The 14,857-nt window shown below is 43.2% G+C and overlaps 1 protein-coding gene across 3 annotated transcripts in view; it reads left to right on the forward strand.

Annotated features, from left to right (window-relative positions):
• Positions 1–14,857, forward strand: part of PIWIL4 (piwi like RNA-mediated gene silencing 4) — a 379,756-nt gene that overhangs the window by 13,241 nt on the left and 351,658 nt on the right. For all 3 annotated transcript variants that reach the window (XM_029602363.1, XM_029602364.1, XM_029602365.1), the window contains exon 3: positions 6,266–6,371. In XM_029602363.1, coding sequence (XP_029458223.1) covers positions 6,266–6,371 — 106 coding nt within the window. The remainder of the gene's footprint in view (positions 1–6,265; positions 6,372–14,857) is intronic.

The raw sequence follows: 14,857 nt of genomic DNA on the forward strand, positions 1-14,857 counted from the left end.
ATTTGTTCCCATAGAAGAGTTGCTTCAGAAGGATCTTTATGTTATAAATCACTACACAGAAGCTACAAGCTTGCAGAATACCCTTACCTTGGTCACACATGCAGAACACAGGCCCTGACCAAATTCAGAATAAAGTGACCATAAAATTAATGTTTTGGGGTTTTTGTTTTTTTTTTTTTAACAGAGTATGACTTATTGCTGTTTCCAGTTCAGTTTTTGTCTGCACATTTCTAGTTATACATTCCTCAAGAAATATAAAATAATTGTAAAACTATACTAATAAACAGAATAATGTTTCAAAACAACTGATGACTAGAATAAAATCCAATAATTAAAAGCTAATATAATTTATTACAAATTCTCCAAATACCAATAAAATATTTCAAAACAGCAGACAAATCACATAATACCAAATAATTCGCCCCAGAAGCAGCAGAGGGTGCTGAAGCTCTGTCCTCGTGGTCTCCTTCCTTTGGGTCCACGACCAGTCTCTCACACACATACATACACATACACACACACATATCAGTTAGACCCTACGGCCAGTCTTTGTCTCTCACACACCAGTCACCTCCCTGATCAGTCTCTCTCTCACGCACACACACAGTCACTTCCTTGACCAATTTCATTCTCACACACACTACAGTCACCTCCCTGACCAGTTTCTCTCTCACACACACACACACACACACACACACTCTCTCTCTCTCTCACATCAGTCACTTCTTGACCAATCTCTGTCACACACAATAATCACCTCCTTGACTAGCCTCTCTTTCACACACAATAGTCACTTCCTTGACCAATCTATCTCTCTCACACATACACAAGCTACCTCCCTGTCCAGTCTCTTTTCCACACATCAGTCACCTTCCTGATCAATCTCTCACACACAACAGTCACCTCCCTGTTCAGTCTCTCCCTATTTCGCACACCAGTTATCTCTCTGACCAGTCTTTCTTTCTCATACACACACCGGTCGCCTTCCTGACCAGTCTCTCTCTCACACCAGTCACCTCTCTGACCAGTCTGTCTACATACACACACAAATCACCTCTCTGACCAGTCTCCCTCAATCACACAATGCCCTCTCTTATAGACACACTCTCAATCAACACACATGCTCTCTACTCTTACACACATGCTATCAATCACACACATTCTCTTTCACTTTCAGGCATACTGGCTCGCTCTCTCTGTCAGTCACTATCCCACCCCGGAGCACAAATGACAGCTGCAGCAGCCTCTTCCTGTGGCCCAAGAAAGAAGAGCCCCATTGGCTCTGCCTCATCTAGTTTAATCGCTGGCTGATTGTCATTTTGCACCGAGCCTGCGCTGCTCCAATTGTGATCTCTGACTGCTGCTGCAGGCCAATGCTGCTGCTATTTTTGAATGCAGCATGGACCTTTCTTCTTTCTGCGCACCCCACTGCATGGCCCTTCCTTTTCTGTGTTGGGAGCAGGAAGGAGAAAAGCCGTGAGGGTAAAACAAGAAGAAATAGATGCCGGAAGTCCTTTAAAATGTTTATTGTAGTGGAGATGTATTAAAATTGCCTGACTCTGGCCGAGTCTTGCCACCTAATGAGTGGCTGCCTCAGGGGCTGTATACGTTAGAATTTGAGGAATCAAGTAGAGGTCATGTTAATTTAAATTTTACATTTTGATGCAACGAGTGGAGACTTGTCATCCAGCTACGGCTTAAATGACATGCCCCTACTGTGGATGATGCAATCAGTAATATTTCTTCTCTAAATTTATGTTGTCTGAATGAACACGTGGTCCAGTATCATGTCAGAAGGTGATTTAAATTAACATGACCTCTACTTGATACCTCAAATTCTAATGTATACAGCCCCTGAGGCAGCCACACATTAGGTGGCGAAACTCAGCCAGAGTCGGGCAATTTTAATACGTCTCCAATACAATAAAACATTTTATTTCATTTTTTTTTTCATAATTTCAATTATAAATATTCAATTTACATTGAACATCTCAAAACAGGAAATAAGTTTCTTTAGATTGCATCCCATTTGTAACAATTTACCACACAATAACTATTTCTTATTTCCTTATTATAAAACAATATGGGAGATCCAATACTAGAGCAATTTTAAATTACAAATCAATTTTTTACCAAAACATTATGAGAGTTGGCAAAGTTATATTATTTCTCATTCCAACTATATGGAGGGTGAAGTTCTGGTCTCATCCCCTTGGTTCCGACGGGCCTCCAAGAACTTCTCTAGCTGCTCCGACTCATAATACACATATCTTCTACCGTCAATACACATTATACATTTATACAGAAACCTTATCACTAATTGTATACCAAAAGTTCTTGCTTGATTTGCCAAGGCTAGGAATTTTTTTTTTTTTCCGTCTTGATTGAGTTTCTTTAGAAACATCCGGATAAATCCGTAGTTTTTCTCCCAGGTATAGAGAGGTCTCCTAAGTAAGCAGGATGGCAGTACTCACATATGGATGAATACCAAGCTACAGGCTGTCTGAGCAGGACAAAGCAGTAAACCACATAGTGCTGGAGCACTATTCCTTCCTTTGCCTCAGATGCAGCCGACCCATCAGGGGTACAAGCTGGAGAAGAGTTGGGTTCTACAAGGAAAGCCAAGATAAAGACTGAGACACCTCATACATAGCAGGGATGCCTAAGGCAGGGGAGTGATGCGAGTGCAAGCAGAAGCAACAGCGCATGACGGAAAACAGAACAAGCAGGGTTTCTGACAAAAACAGTGGATCTAGATCCTCCTGGATACAAGTAGCAACCAGAAATGAAAACAAGAGAGAATCTAGGATGAAAACCATATAGTTTCTTTGTTGCAAAAAAAAAACAAAAAAACCCCCGAAAAAACAAACTGGGGTCCAAGAGCCCTCCAGAAAAAGACTGTCAACCATTGACAATCACAGGTCTGGAGAAGAGTGCCCAGGTATGGCTGGTAGGCCGAATGGGCAGAAAAAAACCCACATCATGCTTGAAGAACAAGCGGTAAACCATGGCAGAGCATGGGACAGACATTACATGCCAAAGCATCAGACCTAGCTGACCGCACAGTACAGCGTCAAGGGTTTCAGGGGATGAGAACAATCCCTGAAAAAGACCTGTAAAAGCTTTCCAGCAGGGAGATAAAATAGGCCTGAAGCTCACTCAAGAGCACCTGCCAAAACCAGTTCATCTATCCTGTCACAGGATAGCAAGGGGAGCAGTAAGACCATTTGGGCAACCCAGAGAATGAGAAACACTAAGGCAGTATCTCTCCCTGCAGGTATATGGAGAGATACCACAGGCTTCTCAGATTCATCTCCACACCCCCCGACAAACCAATCAGAAGTCCGAAGGAGCAAAGAACACAAGGAGGCAGAACAGTGAAGCGCCAGAGCAAGCATAAGTCGCCCACTTGTCTATCAACCCCAAGTGAACAACTCACTGCTAAAGAGAGTAGGGAGTATCCCACTGAGATGGAGCCCTCAGTCTTCTTGAAACAGCAGAAACAGAGCGATTGCCCCAAGGGAGAAGTCCCAAAGGTTCAACCAGGAGACGGGAAGCTGGGGAGAAACACAAACCCCGGTCGAACCTGATTGTAATACCAGCCCAGAAACCCAAAGAGCATCATGGCAGGCCAGGGCGATCTTGGGACAGAGTACCAAGTCACCCAGCTACATAACGTAATTGCACACCTCAGCAAAGATGCTAGCCTTCTCCCGGTTTCCGGGTTTTCTGCACCCTTTATATTCATGTTTTTACAATGCCTTGCATGCGGTTTGCAGTGCCTTGCATGTGAACGACCTTTACCTCATTGTGCCAGAATACATATTTTCCTATGTCCTATCTTAACTTCTGGAGGAGAGTGAGACAGCTGGAGGATATGGGAAGAGAAGAAGAGAGAGAGTTGGGGTGGGGTTGGCGAGAAGAGAAGAGAAAAAGGGCTGCTGGGGTGACTGGAGTAAGGGAGTGGGTAATGTGTCTCTGTTTTAGTCCAGGCCTGGGAGAAAAGTGAGATGGCTGGAGGGTGGTGCGGAGAGTGAGAGAGTTGGGTACAGAGAGAGGAGCAAAAGGGTAGGGGGGGACTGCAGGAAGAGGGGATTGCATCTAAGAAGGGTGAAAGGGGGAGGGAAGTGGTTGTGGCATGGAAGAGGAGAGAGTGAGGGTTGCACCATGGTGGAGTGAGAGAGTGTGCACTTACCAGAGTCCAAATCAACTTTCATTCTTTTCAGTCCCCTTCCTGTCAACACAAATACAGGTGACAAATACATGCAAGTGAATTTTGTCCCTTTCAACTAAATACTGGAGTAATTTTAGAATCCCTGGTTTCTGTGGACAGATCCATTTGAACTTTGATAGTAGGTCGCTGGTGGTGGAGTTAAATACAGTTGTAGATTGATATATTCTAGTTTTGTAGTTAATCAGGCTGAGATCCCTTGGATGGTTTCCTTGTGGATGGTGTTTTGGGTAACTATCTCTTTCAGGAGTGTATGTTGCAGGGGGATGGGAATGAACGATTCCTCTGGTGAACTCTTGATCTTGTAGAACTTATAGTCCACATGTTCTCTCACACTTTTCCACTTGTATTGGGCTTTCTCCACCACCATGGATGTCACCTCAAAGCTATCAACAGTAGTACGAGTTTGACTCCATATATGCTGTTGGACTGTACTATCAGTGGTTTTAGAGTGCTCCCCATGAGGACATGGGAAATGTGAGACCACTTCTAGAAAAACCTATACTCTTCTGGAATGGCAGTTGCTGCTGGCCTTTTGTTTTTGTTTTTTTACTTTTTTACTCGATTGCCAGCTCAGCAGACCTCGATTTGGAGCTCAGCAGACCTCTGTTCCCTAGAGCCTAAGAACTGGCTGAGGTCATTCATGTTTATTGAAAGCAGTTGGCTGGTCTTTATTTGTTGAGGTATCTGTATTCTCCTCAGTCTCCCTGAAAGTGGGGTCTTGGTTTGCAGCATTCATTCTACTGTTCTGCAGAAAAAAATGAAATTAAGTGTATGGAAATTCATAGCATGCAGATATGTACAAAAATGTGTTTGTTGTTTTATGAAATGTAATTGAAATAGTACCAATCTTAGTATTGAAGTTGAGGTTTTAACTATTGCATGTTACTTCTCCAGATTCCTCAGGAATTCTTTTGGCTGTTTTTTTTTTTTAAAGAGGTGCTTACTTAGGTCTGGATTTATCAAAATGCACTAAATATCACATGCGATAGGAAAAGGGGTGTGTTTCATGATCATAGGCTGTTTATTGCAAAGTGCGCTATCTTAGCGCTTTGCATAGGTATTAGTGCAAACTGTGATAACTTTTTTGTGCTTTGCGATAAGTGCCAGAATTGTTGTGTTTCCTACCTACAACGAGAGAGAGAACCTAGCTATAAGGCTGTCATCCTAGTTAGGTATTTTTTACTTCTATACGAGGTCCACCTAGCTACTCGAGGTGAGGTTTAGGTATTAGTGTAGGGGTTAGGGGCCACTTTGATATTCAGAGTGCGACGTACGAACAGAACAGTGCACTCTTGTGAAGATTTGATGACCTTCGGAGTGAGGAAACTCACCCAAAGATGAGATTTGTGCAATGTTCTCTCAACCTAACTTGATGTACTCTCCAAGTTAGGTTGAGAGAACATTGCACAAATCTCATCTTTGGGTGAGTTTCCTCACTCCGAAGGTCATCAAATCTTCACAAGAGTGCACTGTTCTGTTCGTACGTCGCACTCTGAATGTCAGTGGCCCCTAACCCCTACACTAATGCCCAAACCTCATCTCGAGTAGCTAGGTGGGCCTCATATACAGGTATAAATACCTTCCTAGTATGAGGGCCTTATAGCTAGGGTCTCTCTCTCCCCCCCTTAGTGTGAGGGCCTGATAACTAGTCTGTCTCTCCTTTGCAAATTGTGAAGTCAGCCCACTAGGCAACAAACTCCTCCCCTTTTTCTGATTTGCATCGCACCATGCGTTAAAGGTGCTTAACGCATGTGAAAACGCCATATAACACTTTGATAAATGACCCCCTTAGTTAAGTAGTTGTAGCCTGTGAGATGGGAAGCCCTAATTCTGTTTAGGATATGCATATTCCTGAGCACTCATTTGTAGTTTAAATTCATCTGAGTCACATGATTCCATGTTTGCTCACATTTATTTATTTGATTTTAGCCACATGATAACACATCTATATATAATGAAAAATTTTCCTTTTTAAATGTATTCTGCTGGACAGCTAAAATCCAGCCTAATTTGTTGTCTTATCTTAAACAGAGCTGTTCTGGATATAGTGAGCCCTTCTCTTTGGTGACCTCACAGGGTGGAAATGAAAGTTCAGGTGGGAGTGGCCGCCCAGTACCATCAGTCACTGCTCAAAGAAGTAAGTGTTTGCAGCACATAATTATGTTGTCAAACTGTAAAATGACTGTACTTGTTTGTAGTTACTTATGCTGTAATCTGCCCTGAGTTTGTATTGGAAAGGTGGACCATAATTTCAACTATTTATGTGTTTGAAACTCAGCGAGCAATAGTGCCAATTGTCAAGGCTTCAACTTCAGTTGTGCATCTTAGATGAATTCTGAAAGTTTATTAATCTTAAAAAGTACAAATAAAAATAAAAAAATCTTTCATTCACTTACTTCGTGCTTTGGTAAAGGTTTTGAAATGGGGATTCTGGGATTCATTGAAAGCGAGGGAAAGGCTCAGATAATACTGTTATAAGTTATTTTTTGAGATTATTCATAATATTCGTTCTGGCTGTGGGATTTAATGATTTTGGTAAATAGATGTCAATATCTGTTGTCTTTATATATACCCCCTGATGAATCCCCGTTGGGTGAAACAAAAAAGGGCTTTATTGTGGTTCTCCGAATACTGGTATTTCTGCATTTTTTATCTCAACGCTGCTTCTATCACAGAGGATTTTCCTCAGTTTCAATTAGATATTTAGCACCATTCATTGTGGTTACTATCAGCAACAGAATACTTTGAATTTTGGACTTATAACAATTTGTTTATTTCCAAAATTCATCCATTGACTATATTGAAGTATTGAGGAAAAGAACAAATCATGAACAAATGCCCGACTGGCCGAGTTTCGCCACCAATGGTGGCTGCCTCAGGGGCTTATTAATCACAGAACAGTGTTCAGGTGATGGTCCGGATAAGGTCAAATGTATACATACATCAATCGTGTATGGTGGCGAAACTCGGCCAGAGTCGGGCATTTGTTCATGATACTTTACGTCTCCAAGATTAAAAATTGAAAAAGACTTTTGTGGCATCCACTATTTTGTCTTTTCCTCACGGCTTCACTGGATCGGCTACCCTGCTGTTTTTTGGGCCCATCCCTATATTGAAGTATATCACGCTATTCAAGTTAGCTGCCATGTGAGATTGACCACCTGCAATCGTTCTTTGCTATTTGTATTTTGAAAAAACTGCTTATGTGTATTTTTTTTATGTGATTTGATGTTATGCATGTTATTTGTAAAAATTAAAAAAAAAATTTTGCTTTTAAATAAATGCAGATTTTTAATATATGGATATGAATTAGCTCATTAGTGGTCTTTTTGTTTTTCTATTAAATATTGTTTCACTCACAAAACACTTTAATTTTTTGTTTTTTTTGCCTATTGTTTCTTTCACTAGTATGTATATATGTATAAATTATACATTGGTAATATATCACAGAAGGTACATTTAGTTTCCTAATACAATTATTCCTACATCACACAAAGGAAACACTTATTTGCTTTATTGCAAATAAACCATTTATTAATACATTATTGTATACAAACAGCACATAATTTAAAACTACCCCCCATATTCCCACTTCTAATCTCATTCGCACATCCACTCCAATCATACAATACTATATTCTTAAAACCCATAATTTCCAGATGTCCAACACCATAGGATCCTATTTGTTTCGCCCACCCAAGGATTCCTCAGGGACTATATCTCACACCTTTTACATAAATTGTCCACATTCAGTGCTTCTTATATTGATTACTTCTTCTCTTGCAATATTAGCAGTCACCCAATGTTCTTCAATCATTTGTGCACTGAGGGCCGGATGTTCAAAGGGTTATGCGTGTTGGGCCTATTTTCAAAAGGTAAAGCCCCAGGATGCGTGTAAGTCCCGGGGCTTGCAAAAAGGGGCAGTCCAGGGGTGGGAGCGTGGCCAGAGGCCTCTGCATGGCCGCTGTGCCGGGGATCGCTGGCCGGCGCATGCAACTTACTTCAGGCCCAGGGCTGAAGTAAGTTTTACAACAAGAAAAAAAAAGAAAAAGGTGGGGAAAGGGCGGGGGAGGTAGCGGAAGGGAAGGGTGGGGTGGGGGGGGGGGATAGAGAATGGGGGAAGGCAGCATGGCTCGGAGCGGGCTCGGCATGCGCAATGTGCACAATTGTGCACCCCCTTGTGCGCGCACATGTTATAAAATTGGGCGTACATGTGTGCGCGCCGGGTAGCGGGCACACATGTACGCCCGCGCACACCTTTTAAAATCTACCCCTTAGATTCCATGTTCCATATTCTCCAAATCCCCTAACTCCATTAATGAGACGATTGATATATGTTTTTCCTCCAAATCTCCTTTCAAAACTGAAGTCTGCCAAAACTATACAAGAGCAAAACTGTTCAAATCACAATCAATAATACACACTACCATTGTGCACAACCCACTCATACTAACCTACATATTCTTACTCACAACAATTTTACATACCCAATTTTTCATACAATAAATTTCTCAACCACATCCGGTCCCGTTCCACCAACCGGATGCTGTGCCATGAATCTCACTGCTTCTTCCGTTACCCCAAGCACACATGTTGCTTCTTTAAACATCTCTATATAAGAATATAATTTTTAAAAATTGCTATTACAATTTTACAAAACCAAAAACTCAACCCCCTCATTTGAGTTATTCATAATAAAATTGCGATAATTACCTAAGCATTCCACATCCTTTAACTTCCAAATGCGCATCCCTAATATTTCCTCCCTGCTATTTTACTCTATAAGGAAGAAAATATTTTTGTCATTGTAATATATAATCAAAACTCCTTATAGAAAAGCTTTCCACAAACTATGCCTCATCAACAATTACCTTCTCTACGCAGCTCCTTTCACACTGTCACTATCTCAAAAATGCTGCACCTGCGCTCCACACTACTTCCTCCCATTTTTACACCACCTTTATTATGCAAAAATCCCCAAGATGCATCACTCCTCCTACAGATTTTAATCACTATAGGGGGTCATTTATCAAAGTGCTATATGGTGTTTTTGCATGCAAAAAATGCCATTAATGCATGCGAAAACACCATAATGTTTGGTGTGATGCAAATGAGAGGATATTGGGGTGGGAATTTTGGCCGAGGCTCACAGTTTTGTGAAGCTGTGTTGCATAGCTTTAATGTGAATTTTAACTACACCTTTTTTTATTTGTGTAAAGCTGTGCAATAGGGCTTTATTGTGGTGTTGTTTTGCACATGCCATTTTGGAGAGAGAGACTAGCCATAATGCCCTCCCGCTAGATAGGTATTTATATCTCTATGGGAAGCCCACCTAGTCACTTGAGGTGAGGTTTAGGTATTAGTGTAGGGGTTAGGGGCCACTTTGACATTCAAAGTGAGATGTATGAACAGAATAGTGCTCTCTTGTGAAGATTTGATGACCTTCGGAGTGAGCAAACTCACCCAAAGATGAGATTTGTGCAATGGACTCTGCTGGTCTCCTGGAACAGAATGCGGGAAGCTTGTAATTCAGGGATATTGCGAAGAGGTCTATTTACAGAGTGCCCCAAAATTGGAAAAGTTCCTGTACTCTCTCATTGTGTAGCAACCATTGGTAGGTTTCCTGGAAGATAAACAGTGTGGAGAAACAGGGGGTCTATGTGCACTGTGGTTCCTTGTTTTGCCCTGGGACTTGTGTTTTCCCCAGAAAAAGCTCAATTCCCTTAAGCCAGCCTGCAAATAGTGTTGTGAACTTTACAACAATGGAGTTCAAAAGGAGGCTTGAAATGCCTGTTTGACCCAGTGAGGCTTGAACCCAAATGAATGTGTTGCTCTTTGATGGGGGCAGCTCGAAGATAAAGTCAGTAGAGATGCTTGACCAGGGTTTGGTGGGAGCCGGAAGAGGTTGGAGGAGTCCCCATGGACGGCCAGTCGGGGGTTTTTGCTGTGCACAGATGGGGCAGGAGTCCACATAACTGCGGGAGTGTTTAACCATGCTAGGCCACCACTAATGTCTTCTTAACATCTCGAGGGTCCGAGCCTGGCTAGGATGGCCAGCCAACTTCGAGTCGTGGGCCCAGCGGAGGACGCGCTCCCGGAGATGGTGTGGGACCATAGAGGCCACAGAGGCCATAGAGGCAAAAAGTCATAATAAAAACTTTTTAAAATATATCCAAAGCAAGAAACCTGTGAGGGAGTCGGTTGGACCATTAGATGACAGAAGGGTTAAAGGGGCTCTTAGGGAAGATAAGGCCATTGCAGAAAGACTAAATGAATTCTTTGCCTCCGTGTTTACAAATGAGGATGTTGGGGAGATACCAGTTCCGGAGATGGTTTTCAGGGGTGATGAGTCAGACGAACTGAACGAAATCACTGTGAACCTGGAAGATGTAGTAGGCCAGATTGACAAACTAAAGAGTAGCAAATCACCTGGACCGGATGGTATGCATCCTAGGGTTCTGAAGGAACTCAAAAATGAAATTTCTGATCTATTAGTTAAAATTTGTAACCTATCATTAAAATCATCCATTGTACCTGAAGACTGGAGGGTGGCCAATGTAACCCCAATATTTAAAAAAGGCTCCAGGGGCGATCCAGGTAACTATAGACCAGTGAGCCTGACTTCAGTGCCGGGAAAAATAGTGGAAACTATTCTCAAGAACAAAATTGAAAAGCATATAGAAAGACATGATTTAATGGAACATAGTCAACATGGATTTACCCAAGGGAAGTCTTGCCTAACAAATCTGCTTCATTTTTTTGAAGGGGTTAATAAACATGTGGATAAAGGTGAACCTGTAGATGTAGTGTATTTGGATTTTCAGAAGGCGTTTGACAAAGTCCCTCATGAGAGGCTTCTACGTAAACTAAAAAGTCATGGGATAGGAGGCGATGTCCTTTCGTGGATTACAAGCTGGTTAAAAGACAGGAAACAGAGAGTAGGATTAAATGGTCAATTTTCTCAGTGGAAAAGGGTAAACAGTGGAGTGCCTCAGGGATCTGTACTTGGACCGGTGCTTTTCAATATATATATAAATGATCTGGAAAGGAATACGACGAGTGAGGTTATCAAATTTGCAGATGATACAAAATTATTTAGAGTAGTTAAATCACAAGCAGACTGTGATACATTGCAGGAGGACCTTGCAAGACTTGAAGATTGGGCATCCAAATGGCAGATGAAATTTTATGTGGACAAGTGCAAGGTGTTGCATATAGGGAAAAATAACCGTTGCTGTAGTTACACGATGTTAGGTTCCATATTAGGAGCTACCACCCAGGAAAAAGATCTAGGCATCATAGTGGATAATACTTTAAAATCGTCAGCTCAGTGTGCTGCAGCAGTCAAAAAAGCAAATAGAATGTTAGGAATTATTAGGAAGGGAATGGTTAATAGAACGAAAAATGTCATAATGCCTCTATATCGCTCCATGGTGAGACCGCTCCTTGAATACTGTGTACAATTCTGGTCGCCGCATCTCAAAAAAGATATAGTTGCGATGAAGAAGGTACTGAGAACGGCAACCAAAATGATAAAGGGGATGGAACAGCTTCCCTATGAGGAAAGGCTGAAGAGATTAGGGCTGTTCAGCTTGGAGAAGAGACGGCTGAGGGGGGATATGATAGAGGTCTTTAAGATCATGAGAGGTCTTGAACGAGTAGATGTGACTCGGTTATTTTCACTTTCGAATAATAGAAGGACTAGGGGGCATTCCATGAAGTTAGCAAGTAGCACATTTAAGACTAATGGGAGAAAATTATTTTTCACTCAACGCACAATAAAGCTCTGGAATTTGTTGCCAGAGGATGTGGTTAGTGCAGTTAGTGTAGCTGGGTTCAAAAAAGGTTTGGATAAGTTCTTGGAGGAGAAGTCCATTAATGGCTATTAATCAATTTTACTTAGGGAATAGCCACTGCTATTAATTGCATCAGTAGCATGGGATCTTCTTAGTGTTTGGGTAATTGCCAGGTTCTTGTGGCCTGGTTTTGGCCTCTGTTGGAAACAGGATGCTGGGCTTGATGGACCCTTGGTCTGACCCAGCATGGCAATTTCTTATGTTCTTATGTTCCTAGCTGGTACTGTGTTGGTAACTGCAAGGGATATGCACGCTGGGTCAATGTTGTGCCTAGGAATCTCGGGCATATCTTCTGGCTTGAGGGAGCGAGAGAGAGAGCATCCGCTCGGGTGTGCTTTGCTGCTGGACGGTAGCGGACTTCAAAGTGGAAGCGTTCAAAGAACAGCGCCCAGTGGGCCTGTCTAGGATTCAGTAGTTGGGCTTCCTTTAAGTGTTCGAGGTTCTTGTGGTCTGTAAATATCGTGAACTTATGCTGTGCTCCTTCTAACCAGGGACGCCATTCCTGAAGGGCCAGTTTCACAGCTAACGGTTCATGATCCCTAATCGTGTAGTTTTGCTTTGCGGCAGAAAACTTGTGTGAGTAGAAGGAGCAGGGTACTAAGACCCCTTTGGAAGAATATTGGCTCAGGACCACCCCTGCTCCAATGGCGGAGGCGTCAACTTTGACAATGAAGGGGCGGTTAGGATCTGGATGACGTAGACATGGTCCAGTGCAGAAGGCCTCTTTCAAGGCATGGAAAGCAGATTGAGCCTTGGGGCTCCAAACTTGAAGGTTACTACCTTTCCTAGTCATGGCCGTGAGTGGAGCAGCTAGCGTGGAGTAGTTAGCGATGAAGTTTCTGTAATAATTTGTAAATCCAAGGAATCTTTGTAAGGCACGGAGGCCTACTGGCTGGGGCCAATCTCGAATACCTTGGAGTTTCTCAGGGTCCATGGTGAAGCCACAATTGGAGATGATGTAGCCCAGGAATGGAAGGCAGGTCTGTTCGAAAATACACTTCTCTAATTTTGCGTAGAGGTGGTTGTCTCTGAGGCATTGGAGGACTGTTTGAACATGTGAGCGGTGGGTCTTCAGGTCTTTGGAAAAGATCAGTATATTGTCCAGATATACCACGACAAATGAGTGTAGTACGTCCCGGAAGATCTAATTCATCAAACGCTGAAAGACCGCAGGGGCGTTACAAAGTCCGAAAGGCATTACTACATACTCGTAGTGGCCGTCCCTCGTATTGAAGGTGGTCTTCCAGATGTCCTCTGGCTGGATTCGTACAAGATTGTATGCCTCTCGGAGATCTAACATACGTGCCGATACAGTACAGTGTCCTCTGATGGAGCGCACTGTTAACCAGCCATTGGACGTGTGTTTTCCCTTACCCCTTACTGAATAAGGGGTGGAAAACACACGTCCAACCCGCCGAACCTAATAGCGCCCTCAACATGCAAAGGCCCCATTAGGTATTCCTGCGCGATTCAGAAAGTAAAATGTGCAGCCAAGCCGCACATTTTACTTTCAGAAATTAGCGCCTACCCAAAGGTAGGCGCTAATTTCTTCGGGCACCGGGAAAGTGCACAGAAAAGCAGTAAAAACTGCTTTTCTGTGCACCCTCTGACTTAATATCATGGCGATATTAAGTCGGAGGTCCCAAAGGTTAAAAAAAAAAAAAGAAAAAAAAATTTTGAAGTCGGCTGGTGGCTGTCGGGTAGAAAACCGGACGCTCAATTTTGCCGGCGTCCGGTTTCCGAGCCCGTGGCTGTCAGCGGGCTTGAGAACCAACGCTGGCAAAATTGAGCGTCGGCTGTCAAACCCGCTGACAGCTGCCAGTCCGGGCCAAAAGGAGGCGCTTGGGACGCGCTAGTGTCCCTAGTGCCTCCTTTTGCCCGTTTCTACCGCCGGACCTAATTTAAATACTGAATCGCGCGCACAGGCGAGTGGCCTGTGCGTGCGCCGGGAGAGCAGGCGTTCGCCCGCTCTCCCGTGGACTTTACTGAATCGGCCCGTTTGTAAAGATCTGAGCTCCTTGTAGGCGATCAAATAGTTCGCTAATGAGTGGCAGAGGGTAACGATCTTTGCGAGTCACGGCATTTAGCCCACGGTAGTCTATGCAAGATCGTAAACTGCCATCTTTCTTCTTCACGAAGAAGAATCCGGCTCCTGCCGGGGAATCGGAGGGTGTTATGAATCCTTAAGAACATAAGAACATAAGAACATAAGAAAATGCCATACTGGGTCAGACCAAGGGTCCATCAAGCCCAGCATCCTGTTTCCAACAGTGGCCAATCCAGGTCATAAGAACCTGGCAAGTACCCAAAAACTAAGTCTATTCCATGTTACTGTTGCTAATGGCAGTGGCTATTCTCTAAGTGAACTTAATAGCAGGTAATGGACTTCTCCTCCTCCTCCTCCTCCTCCTTTATTCAGATTCTCCTTAATTAACTCTGACATCACTTGGGTTTCCAGAAGCGAGAGCAGGTAGGTCCTGCCCTTGGGAGGCGTGGTGCCCGGTAGGAGCTCAATGGGACAATTGAATTTTCGGAGCGGAGGCAGGATGTCAGCATTTTGTTTGGAAAATACATCTTTGAAGTCAGAATATGGAGCAGGTAACCCGGTAAGGTTTGTAGAGTTCAGAACGGTAAGCGCTGGAGCCACCTGTCGCAGACAACGGTTATGGCACTGGGGTTCCCATTGAGTTAACTGCAGGGATTGCCAGTCGAAGTGGGGTGCGTGTACCTGGAGCCAAGGAAGTCCTAGGATTACCGGATGTGTGGA

The sequence above is a fragment of the Rhinatrema bivittatum genome, chromosome 5 (assembly GCF_901001135.1).
Source record: "Rhinatrema bivittatum chromosome 5, aRhiBiv1.1, whole genome shotgun sequence".
In the NCBI taxonomy this organism is placed as follows: Eukaryota; Metazoa; Chordata; class Amphibia; order Gymnophiona; family Rhinatrematidae; genus Rhinatrema; species Rhinatrema bivittatum.